This window comes from Schistocerca serialis, chromosome 8 (assembly GCF_023864345.2).
Source record: "Schistocerca serialis cubense isolate TAMUIC-IGC-003099 chromosome 8, iqSchSeri2.2, whole genome shotgun sequence".
Taxonomy (NCBI): domain Eukaryota; kingdom Metazoa; phylum Arthropoda; class Insecta; order Orthoptera; family Acrididae; genus Schistocerca; species Schistocerca serialis.
In genome coordinates this window covers 301,403,732-301,428,900 of record NC_064645.1, presented here as the reverse complement: position 1 = coordinate 301,428,900, position 25,169 = coordinate 301,403,732, and the positions used below count along the sequence as shown (strand labels likewise).

General features: G+C 42.3%; 1 protein-coding gene across 1 annotated transcript in view; it reads right to left on the bottom strand.

Moving 5' to 3' along the window:
• LOC126416343 (odorant receptor Or2-like) overlaps window positions 1-25,169 on the bottom strand; it is a 505,928-nt gene that overhangs the window by 466,932 nt on the left and 13,827 nt on the right. The window contains exons 2-4 of the mRNA XM_050084020.1: window positions 18,551-18,978; window positions 13,427-13,905; window positions 1,289-1,388 (exon numbers count right to left, since the gene is read on the bottom strand). Coding sequence (XP_049939977.1) covers window positions 1,289-1,388; window positions 13,427-13,905; window positions 18,551-18,886 — 915 coding nt within the window. The 5' untranslated portion in view covers window positions 18,887-18,978. The remainder of the gene's footprint in view (window positions 1-1,288; window positions 1,389-13,426; window positions 13,906-18,550; window positions 18,979-25,169) is intronic.

The window sequence follows — 25,169 nt, the reverse complement described above, 5'->3', positions numbered from 1 at the left end:
AGAAAAGTTCTCACGTTTGTTTTAAGTTTTAATTAAATTTGCAAATATTCTCCTGCAAATTTCTCAAATCACAATCACGAATGTCCTACGACCTCCTAAAAACAATTTTTCAATGATTTTGACATCATAATGTAAGGCTTTCGATAATCAACTCAACCTTGGGTAATGTAATTTTGGTCCAATATGTACAATGGCGAATCAAATATTTCGTTCAAATGGACTTAGACGGACTCTGGTTATATAAATAAATTAGTTTTTCTCTGTTTCCCGTCTTCCATTCCCTTTTCCAAGGAGGCAGAATAGGTACATGGAGGGTGTAGGATCCTTTCGTGCATTGTTCTACCTATCCTGAGTCTTTTTTCTGACCATTTCACACAGCCGTATTTGAAAATGCCATCAACCGCACAATTGTGTCTTCAGAAATGCAACAAACAAATACTTCAGCTAAAAAAAATTTATTCAAAATACAGCACACAAACAATTAAGCTACAAAAATATATATAGCAAATGATACGCAATTTGCTGACAAAGACATTCACGAATTTTCTTCCCATATTTGGTATGCAGATGTAGCAGTGATAACACCACGACTCGGCTAGATACACAAGATAGGATTAAAAACAGAATAGGTGAGCACGAATTCAATACGGATCTCAAGAAATCATAGTACAGGAGAGCGAAAGAATACGCTGAGGTGGTACCTTGCATCCATTTTTACTATATCACTCTACAATCAAACTCTTAATTTCCTAAAAAATCTAATAGTTTCTATATAATATGCCCGCTAACCTTCTAAAAATGTGTAAGATAGTGTATTTAAATTTGAAACTCCTTCCCGACGATGCTTATGCAGTACGTGCTGGGACGCTTCTATACTCCCAACATTGATAGTCTGGATATGTCATAACATTTCTCGTTATCGAGGTGGTTGGGTTATCATGAGCGGTTAAGTATTATTGTAAAGAAAAGCAGAAACAAAGTCTACAAATATCATATGAGGATCTAGTTCGCCAAAGATGATGGCATGTGAAGTCACAGTATGTGATGCCAATACACCTGCATACAGCCCCGATTCAATACAAGAAAAAACTCTGTTTCTCGGCCCCATTCGACCAGTTGAATACGCCATTTGATAAAGGACAGCAGTTCTCGGTTGCGAAAAGGAAGCTTAGGCTCGCTGATCCCTCGATAACGATATTGTCAAAGTACATAAAAGGCGTTCACGGAAAATGGATTACTCCAGACGATGGAATTCTCTATCAACTGAACTTTTAGGTTCATAATTTACCTTGGCAGTCTGAAAAAGCTGAAAGCAGAAGCACACCCCGACGGAGAGGCTTTGTCCCAGTAACATCCCACCTAAACACTGCTCCAGCAGCTCAAAGTTCCTGCCAACATGTGAAGAACAACGATTCATCCTACAGGCATATTGTTATTAATAAAGACTGTACAAGACATGAACACAAACTTAATCTTTAACAGAAAATGACTAAGAAATCATACGTCGTGTAGGCATTGACAGTGAATAAACATGTTCCAAATAAACTGATATTCTGGATAAAATACATTTCTTCCATCGAGAGTACAAAATCATAGCTCGAAATCACCACACGAGAACACCGAAAATAAATAAATTGTTCAAAAACCTTGCGAATAAAAACGCCTGTCTCCGCCTTATGCTTTTATACTAAAAAGACAGATGGGACTACTTGTAACAAGACTATTAAACTGATGGACCTCACATAGAACGTCAGGCCAATGAAAGTTCAAAATTTTTTTCCTACGTCGTAGCGTATCTACAGTGTATGAAAATCGCTGCTTGCAAACGAATGCGATATACGGTGACAAGCATCTAGCAATAAGTATCTCAAACAAAGGACCACATATTGATAACCAGGGGAAAGTCAAGCACCTACAACGGCTTCAGCAAGTGTTGCAGTAGTACATAAGTTCTGTAAAACAGTGTGTGTGTGTGTGTGTGTGTGTGTGTGTGTGTGTGTGTGCGCGCTAGATAGTTAATTGCTTTCTCTTGATACGATGCGGAACAATTCAGTTAGCTTTCGTGAGTACTTTTTAAATAAAAACTAAACTATTTTTTAAACATGCGTTTCATGTGTCTCTACATACTCTCTTTCTCTCTCCATCTCCCTCTCTCTTTCTACTTCCCTCTGTATCACGCATTCTCGCTCTCTCGTACATACATGGTAATTGTAGGTCGATATATTCAGAAATTGCTCAGTGCAGCAGAAGAGATTACCAAGTAGGTATAGTTTTGGTTTCTATTTTAACTTCATCGTCCATTAGATTCCTCACATCTCTGAGTCAACGGCTTTCATGATTTATTACATTGTTTATTTCTGTGCCATGTTAAGGCTGAATTGTGCGCTGTTTAAGTGCAACTTCTTGATGTTTTAATCTCCAAATTCTGATATTATTCGTAATACAACAGTTATAGAACTTGAAAGTGTAAGACCACGTATAACGTTTAACATGCATTTCAGTTCCTTATTGAAGCCAACAAGAAAGAATTTATATTTTGTTTCATTCATTCTAGTTCCCTCCTGTGTTATTTCTAATCGTTTGCTCAGACGTTGTGCCGTAACGATATGCATAGACTGTTTGAGTTGAGTAACTGTTCACTTCAACAAACTTTTAATAATTTTCAAAGAAACATCTTTTACATAAACCAGTTTCAAGATGAAGTGAGCTTGAATTCAACACTTCCATTTTCCTCTTGGCTCTACGATGGTCGATTATCTATCTATATGCTAAGAACAAGAGAGGAAGCAAATTCACCCCTGAGATACACCTGTAGTGCACATTAGCAGTTCAGAGGAAACTTTTTGGTTTACTACATTCCTTGGCTTGCTTGAAATGATACTATATTCATTTAGTTAGATCAGCTGATAATTAGCGACAAACGAGAGTATCTTATAAAATATTTGAAATTTTGTAGGGAGATACAGTGTACTTCACAGTCATATGCTTCTGACAAGAACTGCCCATCCCACGACGCCAAAAGTGGTCTCAGAGCATGCGGACGATGGGGTACTGGAAGCCGTGTCGGGCTGAAACCTACAGAGACTTTGGTGATTCAGTTACGAAGGTTGGCGCTCAGAGGCGTATCTTTCGTTATTTAGGTTTGCTGTGTAAACAATAATAAGCGCCCGCAAATATGCAGCTAACGTTGCTCCACTGACAAGTTTAACAATGAGAATGGTAAATTCAGAATCAGAAAGCAATGGCAAATTTCAGCTGATATTGATATCACTGGTGGACAGAATCAACCAATGAGAAGTAAGACGTTAGCGGGCAGGCGCCAATTAGTTAAGAGAACTCACTAGGCATCTACCATTGGTTTCCGAAGCGATAAAGCGTGAATCCGTGTGTGATGTGTAATTTCGCATAAGAAGGAAACACATTATTCAAAGCAGCCTTGTAAAACGTATAAGTGCGATCATACGTTAATTTTAAGGTCGTGTGAAGCATTTTCTGTGACTTTTAAGGGTAATCGAAAAATGTTCGTTAATAATCGAGAACTTTGCTATGAACATTGTTAGACTGGCTCTAGATATCGTTTTGCTCGTTTGGGATTTTATGAATCCAAGAAAATCTGGCGGCTTACTATTAGTCTGCGATTCTGATTTTAGTAACCTTGAGACTTCCCCATTTGCCATTTCGTTGTGCACTGTTTATTGGATGAACGTTAAAGTCTGCGGAGAAAGAGCGGAAGGAACCATTCGGAACAAAGACAACGCGTCATCTTTACAACAGGTAGTCAAATTGCGTCCAGGTATGCCAGAACTAGGCATGCATATTACATTGAGAATACAGTGTGTATTTTGAATATGGAATCTCTTTTTGGTGGATAGTTTTACATTTAGAAAACCACTGTGTATTACACGAGGTTTATTTTTCGCATCCCTTTGATAAGAACATTACATTTTGCGCCCCTAATTGGGGAAACTGCCAGTAATCTGTGTGTAATCAGTATAGCAGGAAATGTTCTGGAAATGAACATTGCGTAAGGGAAATTACCGGTAAATTCTGAAAGATAGTTATTAGACAGTGATTATTTAAGGTGGGAGGAATCTTTTACAGGTCTCTGAGCCATTTAAATCGATTTATTGTATTAGACTAAATCGAACAATGCATGATTGGATATATCTGTGAATTTTGTATTTTGTTGTGCACTGCTGTATGTTGATACTGATTATTTGCAACTAACAGCGAATATTATGAGGGGAAATTATATTTGATCTGTAGTTCTCAAACCGATTTCATGAAAATGATAATAAGCTATATTTATGAAAGAAAGGATGAGATAATTTTTTGAGATTGGAGCGACGGTTAGTAAGGAAACAATTAAAAACAAAATATTTGAAGAAAGAAAGTGTTAGGTCTGTAGAAAGTATATGTGCTCGCACAATATCGATGGAAGATTGAGAGACTTTATGAACCATGAGCTGAATCAAATTGCCAAGCTGTCGATGTTGTGATGGCATGTGCCGTGAAGCGTGACGTGTGGAGGCGGCTTCTGCATCGGACAACATACGGGTCTACACGTGCAGCGACGGAGTAGCGGCACGTGGAAGTTGTCAGGTCGGCAGATCTACAGTAGATCGGCGGGAGCGACTCCAACACAGCGGCGGCGTGGGGGCGGCCGTGTGCGAGACTTCATGTGCTGCAGCCGGAGATGGCACTCAATCCACAGCTGTAAAGGGATCCCGCCCGTAAAACGATTCAGAGCACGTCTCTACACATTCGTGAAAACACGGGGGGATGAATATTCTGTGATTAAGATCAAATGAGGCAGAAGGGATAGATAACATTCCATCAGAATTTCTAAAACTATTGGGGAAAGTGGCAACGAAACGACTATTCAAGTTCGTGTGTAGGATTTATAAGTCTGGCGACATACCATTTGACTTTCGGAAAAGCATCGTCCACACAATTCCGAAGACTGCAAGAGCTAACAAGTGCGAGAAATATCGCACAATCAGCTTAACACGTCATGCATCCAAGTTGCTCACAAGAATAATATTCACAACAATGGAAAAGAAAAATGAGGATGCGCTAGATGACGATCAGTGTAGCTTTAGGAAAGGTAAAGGCACGAGAGAGACAATTCTGACGTTGCGGTTAATAATGCAAGCAAGACTAATGATAAATGAAGACATGTTCATAGGATTTGTTTATCTTGAAAAAGCGTTCGGCAATGTAAAGTGGTGCAAGATGTTTCAAATTCTGAAAAAAAGTAGGGGTAAGCTATAGGGAGAGACGGGTCATATATAATATGGACTACAGCCAAGAGGGAATAATAAGAGCGGACGACCGAGAACGAAGTGCTCGTATTAAAATGGGTGTAAGACAAGGATATAGCCTTTCGCCCTTACTGTTCAATCTGTACATCGAGGACGCAATGATGGAAACAACAGAAAGGTTCAGGAATTGAATTAAAATTAAAGGTGAAAGGGTATCAGTGATTGCTACCTTGAGTGAACGTGAAGGAGAATTACATGATCTGCTGACCGGAATTAACAGTCTAATGAGTACAGAGTATGGACTGAGAGTAAATCGAAGAAAGACGAAGGTAATGAGAAGTAGTAGAAATTAGAATAGCGATAAACTTAACATCAGGATTGATGGTCACAAAGTAGTGCATTTGAGGAATTCTACTACCTAGGCAGCAAAATAACCAAAGACGGACTAAGCAAGGAGGACATCTAAAGCAGACTAGCAATGGCAAAAAGGGCATTCCTGGCCAACAGAAATTTACTACTATAAAAAAGTAATTTGAGGAAGAAAATTCTGATAATGTACGTTTGGAGTACAGCATTGTATGGTAGTGAAACATGAGGTGTGGGAAAACCGGAACAGAGGAGAACTGAAGCATTTGATATTTGGTGCTACAGACGGATAATGAAAATTAGGTGGACTGATAAAGTAAGGAATGGGGAGGTTCTGCGCGGAATCGGAGAAGACAGGAACATGTGGAAAACACTAATACGGAGAAGGAACAGGATGATAGGACATCTGTTAAGACATGAGGGAATGATTTCCGTAGTACTAGAGGGAGCTGTAAAGGGCAAAAACTGTAGAGCAAGACAGAGACTGCATTCAGCAAATAATTGAGGACGTAGGTTGCAAGTGCTACTCTGAGATGTTAGCACAGGAGACGAATTCGTGGCGGGTCGTACTAAATCAGTCAGAAGACTGATGACCAAAAAATAAAAATAAAAAGTAAGTTGTGCTTACATTCTTGTTAGAGAAAAGATTTTTTATCGCAGTGTTAACTGAAGCCACCTTGCAATTTTATGATATAGAGTGTGTGTGTGTAAATTCCCAAACAAACATCTGCGACTTGTAGAGGGGAGTGATTAAATATTATTTTCAGTAAGAAACCATGTCCAGAGAAGTACTGTTCCCATCCGATGACGGTTTAAAGTCAGATCTTGAACTGATCCACTTCTGCTTGAGGAATTGAATCAGGTGTGACACAGTACAGTTATTAGGTAACAATTCGAAGGGAAATGTATCGAAATATCCATAATGTGTTTACTTATTTCAAAACAAAAAAAAAAACCAGCGCATTGGTCATAGCAACCACCAGCGTTGTCAAAAACGTCATCTTGTGTACGTTATTGCACTCCAGGACAAGCAACTCTTTCCTTCAGCACATGTGAATGCGTTACACATCATGATTGAAACCCTCGTAGAATGGATACGGTATGTTTCCGGGCATGGGTTCCTATTCAAAATATTATGTACTCACAACCCTCTTACAAGTCGTAGAAGTTTGCAACGGGATTTTCCGAACAGCTCGTATAACTATGTTTTGTGAGTTATTGCCATAGCAGACATGGCCTTATGATTTCTATTAATAACAGAATTGGTAATAAGATCACCACCCAAGCAGATGTTTGTATTACGAAAGGAGTATTAATGATTTAATTTGCAGTGAAGATGGAAATTTATTTCGTTGAATTATAGTCTGTATGTGGAGTATGGCGACTTTGTTTTGGCAAATAACTCTACTGTTATTTTGCACAGGGCAATGCATTTTTGATGGAAGGTGTTATGTTCAGAAACCCACAATTTAGTATGTGAGGGGTACATTTCGTACGCCTTGTGTAACGATATCACAAGGAGTAAGTAAAATAGTTGAATGGAGTCTCATTATACACTCGTATTATGTCATATATATATATATATATATATATATATATATATATATATATATATATACGAGGGCAGTTCAATAAGTAATGCAACACATTGTTTTTCTCGGCCAATTTTGGTTGAAAAGACCGGAGATTTCTTGTGGAATATTTTCAAACATTCCCGCTTCGTCTCGTATAGTTTCATTGACTTCCGACAGGTGGCAGCGCTGTACGGAGCTGTTAAAATGGCGTCTGTAACGGATGTGCGTTGCAAACAACGGGCAGTGATCGAGTTTCTTTCGGCTAAAAATCAGGGCATCTCAGATATTCATAGGCGCTTGCAGAATGTCTACGGTGATCTGGCGGTGGACAAAAGCACGGTGAGTCGTTGGGCAAAGCGTGTGTCATCATCGCCGCAAGGTCAAGCAGGACTGTCTGATCTCTCGCGTGCGGGCCGGCCGTTCACAGCAGTGACTCCTGTAATGGCGGAGCGTGCGAACCCACTCGTTCGAGATGATCGACGGATAACCATCAAACAACTCAGTGCTCAACTTGACATCTCTGTTGGTAGTGCTGTCACAATTGTTCACCAGTTGGGATATTCAAAGGTTTGTTCCCGCTGGGTCCCTCGTTGTCTAACCGAACACCATAAAGAGCAAAGGAGAACCATCTGTGCGGAATTGCTTGCTCGTCATGTGGCTGAGGGTGACAATTTCTTGTCAAAGATTGTTACAGGCGATGAAACATGGGTTCATCACTTCGAACCTGAAACAAAACGGCAATCAAGGGAGTGGCGCCATACCCACTCCCCTACCAAGAAAAAGTTTAAAGCCATACCCTCAGCCGCTAAAGTCATGGTTACAGTCTTCTGGGACGCTGAAGGGCTTATTCTGTTCGATGTCCTTCCCCATGGTCAAACGATCAACTCTGAAGTGTATAGTGCTACTCTTCAGAAATTGAAGAAACGACTTCAGCGTGTTCGTAGGCACAAAAATCTGAACGAACTTCTCCTTCTTCATGACAACGCAAGACCTCACACAAGTCTTCGCACCCGAGAGGAGCTCACAAAACTTCAGTGGACTGTACTTCCTGATGCACCCTACAGCCCCGATCTCGCACCGTCGGATTTCCATATGTTTGGCCCAATGAAGGACGCAATCCGTGGGAGGCACTACGCGGATGATGAAGAAGTTATTGATGCAGTACGACGTTGGCTCCGACATCGACCAGTGGAATGGTACCGTGCAGGCATACAGGCCCTCATTTCAAGGTGGCGTAAGGCCGTAGCATTGAATGGAGATTACGTTGAAAAATAGTGTTGTGTAGCTAAAAGATTGGGGAATAACCTGGTGTATTTCAATGCTGAATAAAACAACCCCTGTTTCAGAAAAAAAATGTGTTGCATTACTTATTGAACTGCCCTCGTATATTTCCGGGGCGGGCCACGGAAGTGACCTTTAAGAGCCGCATGCGGCCCGCGAGCTGTGAATTTGACATTTTCGGTCTAGAGCACCATGCGCAATACTTATTCGTCGATTACTCGCAAAAGAGGTCGCAAAGAAGTCGACCCCTCCCTGTGGACTCCCTCTTGTCAGCTGTAATACGTCAAACTCCGAAATCACGTTAACAGAGAGGAAGTTTATTGTTTTTTGCTCGTGTAGCTTAGTGTTTCATCAAGGTAATATTATTCAGTGAAAGCAGCGAATGTGATCACTAACGAAATGCCTGAAATTGTGCCTGTGACCACAGTTGCTGCTTCTATTGTTATAAATTGGGACACCAACCAACAGCGATATTGTTCAAGACGTAACATAAAGGGTGGACCCCGTATCCACAGACAAATATTCAGGGGTTGTTCAGGGATACCTTCAGAGTATTTTGGTGTTTGAATGCAGCGGAAGAGCGACATAAAAACGCTATTCTTATCTGTCCACGCAGCGACGGCAACATCATCGCAGTGCAAAGTTTCGTCTGAAGGTTGCTGCATTACTCTGTGTTATGCGGTGTGTGGTATACATATTGGTTACTGCATATTACACGCTGTTTCACTTATGTGAACTCATTTTCAAAGCAACCAAGGCGACTGGTGTAAAAAAAAAAATAATTACATTACTACTCTGCAGTTAGACAGTGGGTCGCTTGTACTAAAATACTCATGAGGTATCCCTTCAACAAGCTCGTACAGACTTCGAGTAGATTTGAAAAACGAAATAGTATCAAGCCTGTTTTTGTCCTCAGATACGTGAAGGAGGGAATTAAATTAGGAAATGAGACACTGAAAGAAGTAGATGAGTTTTGCTATTTGGGGAGCAAAATAACTTATGATGGCCGAAGTAGAAGGGATATAAAATGTACACTGCCAACGGAAAGGAAAGCGTTTCTGAAGAAGAGAAACATCGAGTATATATTTAAGAGTCAGAAAGTCGTTTTTGAAAGTTTTTATATGGAGTGTAGACATGCACGGAAGTGAAACATGGACGATAACTAGTTTAGACAAGAAGAGAATAGAAGCTTTTAAAATGTGGTTCTACAGAACAATGCTGAAGGTTAGATGGGAGGATCACGTAACTAATGAGGAGGTACTGAATAGCACTGGGGAGAAGAGGAATTTCTGGTACAACTTGACTACAAGAAGGGATCGGTTGGTAGGACATGTTCTGAGGTATGAAGGGATCACCAATTTTGTTTTGGATGGGGGGCGGGGCTATGGCAGCGTGGAGGGTAAAAATCGTAGAGGGAGACGGAAGAGATGAATACACTAAGCAGATTCAGAAGGATGTAGGCTGTAGTAGTTACTTGGAGATTAAGAAGCTTGCGCATGATAGGGTAGCATGGAGGGCTGCATCAAACCATTCTCTGGAGTGAAGACCACAATAACAACAGCACCTTAATGCTTCTTAAAGGTAAAGGACCTGCTGTCGCACAAATGTATCAATGGGTGCTAGTCGAAATTTTTAGACGCAATACATTTTAAATATACTAAACCCTTAACTCGGATGTACTGACGACTTGACGCATACAAAATAAGTAATTTGTTAAAACAAAGTAGTTTTACATATTATTGTAGATTGTTCTCAAATTGTTTATCATCGACTGCAGACACATTTGCAGTCGCCGCTGGAGAGATAGAAGAATAGATGAAAGTATATTTGATAGTATTCCGTTGCATGCTGTGGCGATTCGACGCCGCATATCGTCTGCCGTAAATGTGGGCTTCATGATAGATTTCGTATTTTAGAATTCCCCATAGAAAGAAACCAAGACGAGTTAAATTAGCGGATCTGCCTGCCCATGATACTGCAACATTGCGATCTATCCAACGATCAGTAAACTTTTCGTTCAATATTTGCGCCGCAACATGCAAAGAGTGAGCCGGACAGCCGTCATTCGGGAATCACGTACACTGCTGATTATCCATTTGTACCTCTTCTAGAAGAACAGGACTACATTCCCATTGAACATCCTGGGATTAAGTAGGCTCAAAATGGGTCTGAGCAATATGGGACTTAACTTCTGAGGTCATCAGTCCCGTAGAACTTAGAACTACTTAAACCTAACTAACCTAAGGACATCACACACATCCATGACCGAGGCTGGATTCGAACCTGCGACCACAGCGGTCGCGCGGTTCCAGACTGTAGCGCCTAGAACCGCTCGGCCAGTCTGGCCGGCGATGAATTAGGGACTCACAATGAAAATTCCTATGGTCCGCGCCAAATGTCTACGCGCCACCGCCGTCGGTGTATTACTTGACGAAGCCATTGTGGACTTTCAGCACAGTACTGCCCGTTACATAAATTTACGTTACCGTAGTTCGTCAACGGTGCTTCGTACGTTAAGAACAGACGTTCAAAAAACAGTTCGGTCTCCCAGGCGCTAAGTGACAAACAGATGGAACACTATTTGACGTTGAGAATCACGTCATCCGAGTGGTGGGGCAGATGTAAATTTGGAATTTATGTCGACGCAAGATGCGCAAGACACTCATCTGTGTGATCACACATTCCTTGGCAGTACTTCTCATTCTACCGTGTGGATTGAAATGTGTCGTAGTCAGAACAACTTCTTCAGTCTCGATTCTTGTCCTCTTGCGGAAATGGAAAGTGCTCTTCATGTTCGGTTTTCACTGAATGAATTAGTAATTAGAGGCTCATACTCCCTCCAATAAAGAGATTGTAATAATACAAATTACGTTTATTTTTTGTACAAACATCCAAATTTAAGTGCCTCAATGTCTGCCGACCCTGAAAAACTAAAAGTAGGGTAAATTAGAATGTCATTGTTGTTTGCTGCAGGATTCTAGTGCGAGTCGTTTACAAGATATCGCAATTTGAAAAGTTTTGACACCAACACTTTATTGTGCCACTCATCCTGTGTAGTTAATAGGTACTATGTTGTTATGTTTGCTTACAGATTGCACTGCGACTGCTAATTAGTTATTGTGTGTGACAGCCCAAGCAGTAAGTCGTGAGTGGATGATGCTATTTATTTTCCAGTGTTGAGAAAACCGACATGCTGATTGTGTATGGCGAATGTAGAAAGAATGCAGTGCGTTCTTGTACGGTATATGCAGCAAGGTATCCCAATAGACATCAACCTTGTCTGCACTTATTTATCAGCCTCTTCGTCCAGGGAAGTTAAAGTGGTAGTGTAGCACCTAGACAACGTAACAGGAGAAAGAAGTGGCAAGAGGACAGTTAGAAATAATAACGTTCTTGAAACCTCCTTGTAGATTAAAACTGTGTGCCTGACCGAGACTCGAACTCGGGACCTTTGCCTTTCGCGGGGAAGTGCTCTACAAACTGAGCTACCCAAGCACTACTCACGTCCCGTCCTCACAGCTTTAATTCCGCCAGTACTTCGTCTCCTACCTTCCAAACTTCACAGAAGCTCTCCTGCGAACGTTGCAGAACTAGCACTCCTCGAAGAAAGGATATTGCGGTGACATGGCTTAGCCACAGCCTATAATAATTCTAATAATGTTCTTGCTCCTGGCACAGTTGATCCACACGTTAAATCCCGAGCAATCGTACGAGGAAGTGGTATGAGTCAAGCAAAGGTCCTAAGCATTCTTCATTGACATAGGGTACCTCCCTATACATCTCTTTTAAGAGCTGCATGGAAACTATTATGAGACTCGTGTTAACTTACATACGTGGCCATTAAGACAGGATACTCGAGATTTATCGGCTCATATTCCCGTTTTTAATAGACGCAAAACTGTATGTGCCCACGTATCTTAGCTTTCTAACAGGTGCTCTTCTACAGGTGCTAGAAGACGTTTCTCTGCAGACTTGGAGGAACCTGTGGTACCATCATGGAGGCTGTAAGGCATGTCTTCACGAATTGTTTCCAAATCTCTGGATTGGGCGCAGAGGTCGTTACCCTTGGCCAGGATGTTCCCCAGATTTGACGCCTGTAGGCTTTTTTTCCGCAGGGAAAGCTGAAAGCCACTGTCTACAAGGACATACCAACTACATTCTATGATATGCAATGGCGTATTACAGCAGCCTGTCCCGATATCTCCGCTGAAATGCTAACACCTGTGCCGCAGAATCCATATAACTACTGTATGCACCTCTGTTGTTCCGTATTGTGTGCTACCACAGGTACTGTACAAGTGTAGGTGTAGCAAATTTTCAAAATACGATATTTCGTAAAAGACTAGCACCAGAATCCTTCAACAAACACCACCACATTCTAATTTATCCTACTGTTAGTTTGTTAATGCCAATAAGCGTTGTTACACTTAAAACTGTGTATGTTTGCACAAAAATCTTTCTACGTTTGTTACAATGTGTTCAAAAATGGTTCAAATGGCTCTGAGCACTATGGGACATAACTTCTGAGGTCATCAGTCCTCAGGAACATAGAACTACGTAAACCTAACTAACCTAAGGACATCACAAACATCCATGCCCGAGGCAGGTTTCGAACCTGCGACCGTAGCTGTCTGGCGGTTCCAGACTGTAGCTCCTAGAACCGCTCGGCCACCATGGCCGGCTTACAATCTGTTGATTAGCTACCAATCCATTCTGTGAAAACCGCACATCAATATCACTTTCCATTTGTGCAATATTTGCAATGCAAGTTTTAGGTGATTCACCTTGTACGCCATAACAAAACATCGAACAGTCATGGTAGTAATGACGATACGCCGAAATTGCGGAATAAAAACTATTTGTCAAAAACTAAACCCATAATCTGTATGTGTTCTCAACACACCTTGTGGTTTACTGTGTTAAATATTCATATATACATACCTTATGATTGCCTGATGATGAAGGACGCTCTTTCGCAACCGATAGTGTTTGTCGTGGCTTAAATCTTCTGAACTGTGTATATTTTGGATAGAGTGTGTTTCGAACGAAGAAGATTTCGTATGTGAGACACTGTCGTTTAGGCTCCGAAGGTTTCTGCTCAGCAAATCGAGTTGGTTGCGCAGCTGAACCATCAGGTTGATGTTGAAGGAGTCGGCAGCCGTGGTCCCGATAGCCACGCTGAAGACAATGTAGGCGCAGTAGAGCCACGTGGCCGCGAAGGCGAGCGGCTGCGTCGCATCGTACGGCAGCGCCAGGATAAACGGCAGCCCTTCAGCGCTGATGGGTGTAGCGGTGTACACGATGGATATGAAGACGCCCGACAACAGGTAGGCGGAAACGACCCGCCGTATGGAGCGGCTTCTGAGGTGAAGCAGCCGCAAGTCGTCGGCGCTGAGGAACTCGCCGAAGTCGCGGCGCTCCTGCAAACGATCACATACCCTCTGCACACGTACACGCTATGGGCAAGATGCTACAGTACTGGTTAATGAAACCTGCTCAGTGTCAATTGAAACTACAACTTACAATAACAGTCACAATTGATTTCAGTTTGTTCACTGCACCATGTCGTCTTAGTTAAGCTGAGTGTTTACGCTAATACAGCAGAGCTCCGTTTCTACGTTTAGCCAACAATGATAGATACATTACTGTGAATAAAACTCTGTTGTGTGTCCTTCACCTCAGTCTATGGCCGCGCCTCGCCTGTTGATGGTAGACAGCGAGAGGCTGCGCTTGGAATCGCAAGAAGTTCGGCTGTGCTCAAAAAGCATATCGGATCTGGAACTGTGTTCTTCCTGCCGTAGGTCTACTATGTCTACTATGGGGGAAATGGATAGCGATCCGAATTTCATCCACAGTTTTGCTAGTTACGAAGCTAACCTTATAGGATATTGTGGTGTCAGTGCCAGACACCACACTTGCTAGGTGGTAGTTGAAATCGGCCGCGGTCCATTTAGTACATGTCGGACCCGCGTGTCGCCACTGTGTGATCGCAGACCTAGCGCCACCACAAGGCAGGTCTCGAGATACGGACGAGCACTCGCCCCAGTTGTACGGACGACATTGCTAGCGACAATACGGACGAAGCCTTCCTCTCATTTGCCGAGAGACAGTTAGAATAGCCTTCTGCTAAGTCCATGGCTACGACCTAGCAAGGCGCCATTAGCCTTACCTAGTTTGAGAGTTATCGTATAAATGTCTCCAGAAGAACGTGTAAACCAACAAAGATTAAAAGTTAAGTATATTCCAAAGCTACGTATTTTCTTTATAGCAGTCATAACGTATCCTGTTCCAGACTTGACGCCAGTCGGCGTGTGTGTACGCGTGCCTTTCGGCTCCCTTCCCAGTGTGGCGTAACTAGCTTGTTACGCCACAACAGATATCATTGTGCTAACATGATGAAATATGCAAAACAGTTTAGCCTTGAGCCGCGCTTGGAAGATGGGCGGTCTTGGGCGCCTTGGCATGGGTGGTGTATGTTGTCCTTAGCGTAAGTTGGTAAGCCATAGTAAGTAGTATGTAAGCCTTGGGACCAATGACCTCAGGGTCAAAAGTCTTGAGATGTGGCAATGAGGAGTTAATTTAATTTTTCGACAGATGGAGGCTCATTTGAAACCCTGGTATCATTAGTGGTATGATATGATACGAAGCTTATTTATTTTTAGTATATTATGTCATTATCATTTCTTTCATTTCTGACATCGGTCGGCTAACAGTTCCATCATTTTTCAGTGACCCACTTTCATTCGTATCAATTACACTAATTCCTCTAGAGTGGGGAAATAACTTTTCATTACTTAGTTTAAGAATGTAGCAATGTTGAATAAATGCTTCTCGCTGTTCTGGCCGCATCTGATTCAGAGATGCAATGTCTAGCTTTCAACGCCTTCCCTCTCGGCCTCCGTAGGAGTGGTCAGCATATCTGACTGTCATGTAATGGCCTCCAAGTTGGATTCCCTGCCGCATCTGAGACTTTCTCCGCTCGGGAACTGCGTGCCGTGCTGTCCTCATCTTTTCATCATCATCGACACTCAAGTTGCCGAATGTGGATCAACTAAAGTCATTTCCAAATCGACGGCCGATCTTCCCCGGTGAGGGCCACACGGCCATCAATCCCATATGATCACTTCACTTCAATGCCTTCACTGTCGCTATGTTACATTATTTATTGGCTGAAAAGTATCACGGAGACTCCAAGAAGTCACGTAACTACAATTATGGCCAAAGATTATATCGTTATCACTGCTGGAAGAACGTTGGCAGTCATGATGGTTTCCTCAGATGTTCGATGTCTCAGCTTATTTCTCTGTTCCCTTTGAACGTCAAGCTACCACTTCGATATTCTACTGAGACTAGTTAAAGTTGTTGCTATATGTCCTGATCTCAACGGCTTCTTTGATGACAGAGAAATCCAGTTCATTAATGCACGACGTAATATGTCCTCTTCATCAAACATAATTGTATCTTTATTTCTGAGACCGTGATCCATAACGGCTTGGTTTTTAGTGTTCTCTCGATATTCGATGGAGGCGCTCCGAAATAGTTTTAGTGGAGTGACCAATGTAGCCTCTTTCACAGTCACAAGGAAATTTACAAATTTCATGAACACTGAGACCAAGGCTGTCTTCTGCTGGACGCACCATATCTTTAATTCTCTTGGATGATCGGAAAATGTTTTCAGTATTGTTTCTGCCCATGACTGGCTATTTCAATTGTTGCAATTCCGAGAAAGGAAAAAAAACGCTGTTTGCTGAAAATCGTCTGATGATTGAACATCTCTGTTTTTTGTTTATTAGAGCTGGCTAATGTAATATTTGGTTCACTACGTCTTTCATCGAACAGATATACACTGATCAACCAAACATTATGACTACTACCCACGGTGACCTGGTGGCGTTGAAGGCACGTGGTGCGGTAAAAAAAAGCACATAACCTCAGCAGACAAGGATGGGGGATCACCCTAGAGAAGATATGTGCTACAAATGGGGAAGTCCATCGTGGTAAGCGACTTTGACAGAGGGCTGATTGTTATTATACAGAGACTGTGAACGAGTGTCTCGAAAACGGGGCAACTGGTCGAATGTTCATGTGATACTGTCGTGAGCATCTACCGAAAGAGGTAGACGGACAATGAAACTAGCAGTAGGCGGTAAACGGTGGCTAATGGTTCAAATGGCTCTGAGCACTATGGGACTTAACTTCTGAGGTCATCAGTCCCCTAGAACTTAGAACCACTTAAACCTAACTAACCTAAGGACATCACACACATCCATGCCCGAGGCAGGATTCGAACTTGCGACCGTAGCGGTCGCGCGGCTCCAGACTGCAGCGCCTAGAACCGCTCGGCTACCACGGCCGACAGGTAAACGGTTATAAGTCCGCGACTCTTCACAGAAAGAGCGGTTTCTTTGCTTCTCTGCTCTGTAAAGTAGGATGAATAGTGATGTGTTGCATATCTGCAGAAAGAGCACAACGCTGGTGCACTCACATGTGTTTTGGAGCACACCGTTCATCGTACACTGTTGAACATGGAGCTCCACAGCATACCAGCGACATCGTCAGTTACGATTGCTGTGGGTAGGGGATCATGAAGATTGGACCGTCAGTCAATGGAAACGTGTCGGCTCTTCGGCTGAATCAATTTTGCGCTACGCTAGGTCGCTGGTCGTCTCCACAACCGCCGTCAGTGAGTTGAACGGCGCTAGAAAGCTGCAGCACGCTGATAGCCAAGACCCAACTGCATCCCATCATACTAAATGTCATCCCCAACAGCGATGTCATCTTTCAGTAGTATAGCTGTCTGTGTCTCATAGGCAGAACCGTGCCATAGGGTTTGAGGATCATTTTATTGAATTCACGTTGATGTTTCGGCGGCCAAACTCTTCTTATGTAAATCCTATGGAACCCATATTTAGTACCATCAGCGCGTACCCTGATCAGAGGCCGGCAATTTACGCGAATTACATGACATATGGACAGATATCTAATGCCGCATACCTCCACAAACTCACCAAGATACTGTGGGATCCCTGATACACAGCCGGCCGCTGTGACAGAGCGATTCTAGGCGCTTCAGTCCGGAACCGCGCTGCTGCCACGGTCATAAGTTCGAAACCTCTTTCGGTCATGGATTTGTGTGATGTCCTTAAGTTAGTTAGGGTTAAATAGTTCTAAGTCAGGGGATTGATGACCTCAGGTGTTAAGTCCCACAGTGCTTAGAGCCGTTTGAATTTGAACCTGATACGCAGAACCAGTGATGTATTTCATTCCAAAGACGGGCAAATATACCATTAAGCACTTGGCTATAATGTTTTGGCTCATTGGCCAAGTATCTACCTTCTAAGATTGTGTTATCACAGAAGCCCAACGAAAGCTTAGTTCTGAAAGGCAACAGAAGCGTAAAGTGAATCATCCGCCTTCTGTCGAAAGCAACGTCGCTAATTGAATGAAACAACAATTTCACTGTTATCAGTCACTGTTTATTTATCTCCACGACGCGTTTCAAGGGTTTAAACCTCCATCATCAGGTAGATCTACATTTGTTAATATGACATTTGTGTGTGTGCTTTGTTACGATGTTTTGCAGGAACTTGTGGCACTGTCTCCAGTGGTCACAGGTTCCTTTCACTGTCGTAACACATCACATGTCTACTGTCCTATTTTGGAAACAAAATGTCAATAACATTCACGGTAAAGCCTAACCTAAAATGTTAACGTTTAAAGTTAACTTCGCTAACTTTGTTCTTGCATTACAGGGATCTATATCGACTTTTGTAGGATATTGATATTAGGTGCCTTCTTGAAGTTTCCATTGTCTACTTCAGCCAACTAAAGAAGATACCCCATGACCAACAGATAATTCCTGACAACGACGTTGAAGGAAGTCTTTGAATTGTTGAGACTGCATACAAATCTGAAATGGCAAGCGTTCAGTGAAACGCTGATTCAAGAATTTCACGGCGAAAAACTGCGTAGGAATATTGTACACCGCAGTCTTTCTGGATATATTTCTATGTATCGAGAAGACTGAAGAGCAGTTGATAAATACGCCCTACCGAAGCTACTTACCTGCATAGCAAGCCTGTGGAAATCTGCCTCCCGTGCTGCTATGTGCCTGAGGCGGATCATTACGACGCTCGCCGTATTCAGGACGCTCAGTGAGAGGGTGAACCGCTCGATGTCTGTCGCTCCGTCGCGCCAAAGGAGAACAGCCTGCGAGCAAATGAAGAGCAGCAGCGCCACCGTCGAGAACGCGTTGATCGTGTAGTGGACGCGGCGGGCCCAGGGACCAGCGTGCGGGTGGCGCATCGTGCCCGACCAGTGCAGAATCTTCAGCAGGTAGTCCAGGTCGCTGACCTCGTCTGCAGCTGCAGCTGACGGCTTCCACAATGAAGTCAGCAGCATCACGACGTCAGTGTTTTCACTCTGTGCATCAGGTGTAGTGATTTAGGTGTTCCAAGATACAGTAGAACCTTTGTAATCCGTCACCTTCGGGACTGGGACCATGGCCAGAACGAGAAAAAGGTCGGATTACCCGAAAAATCTAATATTTATTCCAAAAAATATAAAAAGCCATTTAGTACAAAAAATTAAACGATTTAAGAACTAACAGACGTCTACAGTAATATGGAAAGATGTTTTTTAGGCAGTGTTAAACAATATATTAACTAAAAAACTTCTACACACACTATAATATGTATTGGTTTTAAAAAGAAAAACGACAAACAAATTACAGTAGTGCAGTGTACAACGCATAAACGATGAATACTGTAAACTAAAAAATATTTATAGCACTGTATATAAAAAAGAAATTTTTTACAAAGAAATAAACTACTGTATGTATCAACTAAGAAATGATTATACTGTATGCATTGTTTTTACAGTAAAAACGAAAAGAAATTACTTGAAAAGAAGTGAGTGATACATTTTTGTTTAGCAGATGTTATTCTAGATTTAGCTACAGTGTCCCTCCATTCATCATCCACGAAACGTCCATTGGAGTTGAAGTTGGATTCTGCTCGATGTATTGAAGGCGATGTCAAAAGCGTTTTTTGCATCGTTGTGTGAAATCCGGATGGGGCGTTCGTCTTCGCCGCCCGATTCCTCACATTCACAGTTTCCTGGCCAACAGCGGGAACAATCTGGTCGTCATTGAGCTCCTCAAAAGTGTCACAGTCTTTGTCACATTTGTTGATCCACTCTTCAACTTCATTGGAAGGGACGCTCGGCTCCAGAGTTTGTAGATCTTTAACGATTTCAAGTGCGTCGTTGTTTTGCTCATCTTCGGTATGCTCATTTGCAGCCATAACTTGTGGCCGAAGCTTACGCCACGATTTCCGTTGTGTGTCAGGTTTCAGTTCATCCCATGCTGCAGCGATTGTGTAGATAGCATCTTTGATGATAAGGGACTTCATTGCCTCAAACAGGTTATGGCCTCCTTCAGATTTTTCCAAGATTGAACTGATATAATGTCTGCGATATCGCCTTTTTAACCATTCGATAACGCCTTGATCCATTGGTTGGATGAGTGAGGTCACATCAGGAGGCAGAAAGAGAGCTTTTACGTCCCTTTTCACCAAATCTTCCTCAGATGGATGTGATGGTGTGTTATCCAACAGCAGTAGAGCACGAACAGGCAGATTTTTTTGCTTCAAGTCTTTTTTTGACCGATGGCACAAACTCGTCGTAAAACCAGGATTTAAAAAGGTTGCAGTCCGTCCAAGCAGATTTTTGATTGCGGTAAGAAACCGGCAAGGAAGACAAGTTTATATTTTTGAATGTCGTTGGCTTCTTAGATTTGCCAGTGACGAACAAGGAGTGCTCGCTACTAGGTATGACTGTTATTCTATGTTTTATAAGTTTCGTTCCTATCACGTATTCATTTGAAGCTGCGAGCGTTTTTGTTGGAACATTTTAAAGTTCAGCCCTGTCTCGTCGATGTTATATACTTGGCAGAGTAACAGTTCATTTTCTTTTACAATTTCTTGAAACTTAACAGAAAACCCCTTAGCAGCTGCGGCATCGGCATATAGTTTTTCACCGGAGATAGAAACAAATCGGACACCATGACGAGTTTTCCAACGATCAATCAAGCCTTCCCTGGCAGCAAATAGCCGGCCGGTGTGGCCGTGCGGTTCTAGGCGCTTCAGTCTGGAACCGTGTGACCGCTACAGTCGTAGGTTCGAATCCTGCCTCGGGCATGGATGTGTGTGATGTCCTTAGGCTGGTTAGGTTTAAGTAGTTCTAAGTGCTAGGGGACTGATGACCACAGATGTTAAGTCCCATAGTGCTCAGAGCCATTTGAACCATTTTTTTTGCAGCAAATTTAATTTCGGCTTCCAGTTTTTTGTGCAAAACTGTCGCTATTTCGTTGAGAATTGGCCCGGATATTGGAGTTCCTTTCCTTCTTTCCTGACAAAACCACATCCACAATGAGAAATCACGTTTAGGCTTTTTTAATGTTTGCAATTCTTCAGAGTGTTTTCACCACTAATTGTAACTGTATAGGATTCAATGTCTTTCCGATTCTTCTTCCAATCCTTCATTGGCGTAACACCTACATTCAATTCCTTTGCAAGTTTTTTGGAGCGATTCTCCTTCGTCCAGTCTTTGTAGCACTGCTAACTTTCATTTAGTGAAAGAGTTACGTGTTTACGTTTGAATCCAGACATGTTGAAAAACAGACAACTGTACACACAATGAATCTACAGTAATAAGTACTGTAGAGGACACGGAATAAAGCAAACAACGACGTTTTTTAATCCCAACAAAGGATAAAACTGCGCAGTAACGTACAGTATAACAATATGCACAGTGATAGACACCCCAACAATGGCCCGACAGGCGTCCAGTCAGTGACAAGTCGGCACAGGTTCGTGAGCCTCAGCCTGGTCGGACTAACAGGAGTGACGGACCACCCAAGGTCGGATTAGAGGGGTTCTACTGTATATGAATTTCACATGGTTCCAGTAGGCTGAGTTCTTCGAAATGCAGCGATGTTTTGACGAACTCATCCACCTGGAAACTCGAGAACGTTATAATAGTTCAACACTCTGATAACAATAACGATATCGTATGTTTCCTAGTGTTCGAAGTTTTAATTTTTTCTAATCCCCCAGTGTGAATCAGGTGACGTTGTTTACAACAATAGCACTGCAGAAAAAGGCTTTGGTTACCTTACAAGGTCTACATGATTTGGAGACAATTATAAATCATAATCCGAAAGTGCCATCCTTAAATTTCTTAAGCAGTGTCTTACATCAGTAGTGAATTTAATCTATATCTATATCTACTGAAACCGATAATAGTGGGTAACGGGTAAAAATTCTAACAATCAAGGAAGTAAGGAGCCACCAGGATTGGGCGAGGAAGCAGGGCCAAGTGCTGGTGGAAGTAACAACACCTTACTTCTAATGCATTTATTAAAACTAGCTAAAATACAATATACAATTTGCCAAGATAATGAATATAAGGAGAATCAAACCTTAAGAAACTAGTTCATCAACAATTTAACATTGTAACACGCAACATAGTACTGTGCATGCCTTAAGGGCTGCAATGGCAAAGAAAGCCTGCAGGGCCAATTTAGCAAGAATACATATAACGTGTTCAGCCTGAAGGGCTGTGCAACTTCCAAGTAAGGGGCCTGAAGGGCAGAATGTACAAGAAAAGAAAATCTAAAAAATATCAACTGGAAAATAAGTGCTTATTAAGATCTCGACCTTAAGGGCAAGGTAATAAATGAAATTATTCAAATTCTGCAATAAGTAAGTAATGACCAGGAATTTATCAGTAAGCCGGCCTTAAGTGCCCCAGTACAATAACAAGGGAGGTTAAGTATTAAAACCGGATTTCAAAGCCTTAAGGACTGTAGAGCTTCTAAAAGGGGGGCCTGAAGGGCCAATTCATCAAGGTACTTAATAAACAGCTCAGCCTGGAGGGCTGGCCGATGGTTACGGTTAGGCAATTTCTCAAAAATAGAATACAAATCAACAAATTTACCAGTAGTCGAGCCTTAAGGGCCACAGTACATTTAGAATCCACATTAAGCATTAAGAACTCTCATACAGCGAAGCAATTCCCTAAAACTTAGCAATCTTAAATAAATCAATTGATACTATCCAGCTTAAATCCTAGGAACAATAATAGATGCATATACTTCTAAAAGGTAAACTTTCATAAAATCTAAACTTAAAAGTGCAAACAATCGCACAAGAACATGGCCAACAAATTTACAAAAGTTTAACCACAGTTGGTGAGTATGACGTACAAGTCGCTGCAAGGCTATCGATCAGTCATCGTGTCCCAATATCATGATTTACGATCTTCAGGTAGTACGAAACAGGAAAAATACAAGGCGAGCCCCAAAGAGGAATTAAATGATGTCCTTCAATTACAAATCATTAGACCGCAGCGTAAAGCTGCCTCATTTCACAAACTGGCGTAAAAGCCACCAGCTCAATCGACACAGTTCATATAGGCAAACATACAAATTAAATTCTCTAATCCTGTAAAATTTTCAGTCTAAAAGGGGGCTGATAATAACATACGGTATTAAAACAATCTTTAAGATAAACACATGCACCAACAACTTTTAATGGTGCACAGTCACGTACTTGACAAATTTCTTTTCTTTCTCATACATAGAACACATAGGCTTGGAACTGACAACCAAATTGGTAACAAGAATCAATAGATAGCCACCAATGCATCAGTAACTAATTAGACAGTCTCCTAGTGTGACAAGACAGAGCCACAGTTCACATTCACACCCTTTGACTCAACATGTTCTACTATCCTGGTTGTACAGCATCGACCATGCCCGGAGTGCCTACTGCAAATTTTAACCAAACAATTCACGCTCACGTCGACGCCTAACCGAGGAACCAGCCCAGCAGTACAAAGACAACCTACACACTCGAAGTCAAACTCCGCAAACGCAGTGCAGAACTAACATTCAACCTTTTCCTTCATAGGTTCAGAACCGGCGAGCTAAACCGGTGGACGGAAAACACACAATGTCGGCGGCAGCAACATAAAGGAAGTCGCAAACCCCACCCTAATACAAGGCCATAGCAAGTCAAAAGCACAACGGCATTAGCGGCATATACTCAACTTCAGTCCCGGAGAAAAACCTGCCGCCCTCAGTGCTCAAAACATTCCCGGAGCGACTCCCACTGTTCTCCAGAACAGCAACATCACAGCTCCCTATTACAATTCTCTTCCGACAACAACAAGAATAATCGGAGCTAAAGGCTTCTCCAAGTCAGGCACGCTATGCCGTAGATCTTCACGGTGGAATGAGCCGGCCGACACCACACAAACCACCGCAAGTAATACAAAAAAACACTACCGGAGTCGATGGTGTACTGCCACGCTTCACGACTCAGTCACTCCACTCCACCGACCTAGAGGGCGGGGCTTGAGACGAGGAGAACAGACGACGCCGCCACACGGAAAAGCGCCGGCGGGAAGCCAAGGCGTAACTAGGGCGCGTGTTTAAACGAGACGGACATAAGCACGACTCGTCTACATCAGCTCAACGCAAGCCACATTAAAAAAATGTATTTCGCCCTCCTGTTTGAGTAGGGAAACGTCTCGTGGAGGAACGATTGTAGGTAAGTCTCCTGTGTGAGGTCGAACCTGGACTTTTCACGAATTGTACGTGGGAGGAAACAATGTACTGCTTGACTCTTCCAGGAATGTGCGCATTTGGAATTTTAACAGTAAACGTCATAGTGAAGTACAATACATCACTTCTAGCGTGTGCTACTGGAGCTGGGTGAGCATCTCTTTCGCACTTACTAAACGAATCTGTAGCTAAACGCACTGCTCTTTTTTGGATCTTCTCTCTCAGTCCTGTCTAGTAAGGGTCCCTATCAGACGAGACATACTCAGTTGTCAATTTAACGAATATTTCGCAAGACATTTGTTTCTTAGTTGGACTACATTTTCTGATTATTGTTCCAATAAATCACTGTTGTCATCTGTTTTGCCAATAATTGGTTTTATATGGTTTCTCAGCTTTAAGTCGGTCCATACGCCACTCCCCAGGTATTTCATGCATCTGATTGGTTTCAGCGACCGTTAGCAAATCGTGTACTCGTACAACAACGGGTCTATCTACTTATCTATGCGCAGCACATTACGTTTGAGCTTACAATCAACAACCAATCGCTGCACCAAATATCGGCAAACTTTCCAGCATTTACTTTCAATTCTCCGAGTTTCTTCTTCCCTATAAACAACAGCATCATCGATGAACAGGCTCATGGGGCTTCCAACATCATCTATCGGATCATCTATAAATTGAAAAAGTTATAAAATTGTCTGCACAACCTTAAAATTTGTTAACTAGTCTCGGTTATTCATGCTGTCATCTTGAGTATGATATCGCAGTGTCTGTGTTGTTCACAAGTACAATGTAATGTTCCTTTGAACGTACGTGCACCTCCGAAGGTATATTGCATCGTACTTCGTTACAACGTGGGTATGCATTAGCTGATACTGTACAAGCGAGTTTCAATTAAGACTTTCTCCCCTCTACATAATGGATATAATAGTACAAATTGTAGATACCAGACTGACGACATATGGAAGTCTGGATCTGACAATGAAACGTGCACAGTTAGCCTAATGGTAAGGCAATCGCTCGAGACAAGCGAGAAATCTGGTTTCGAGTCCTAAT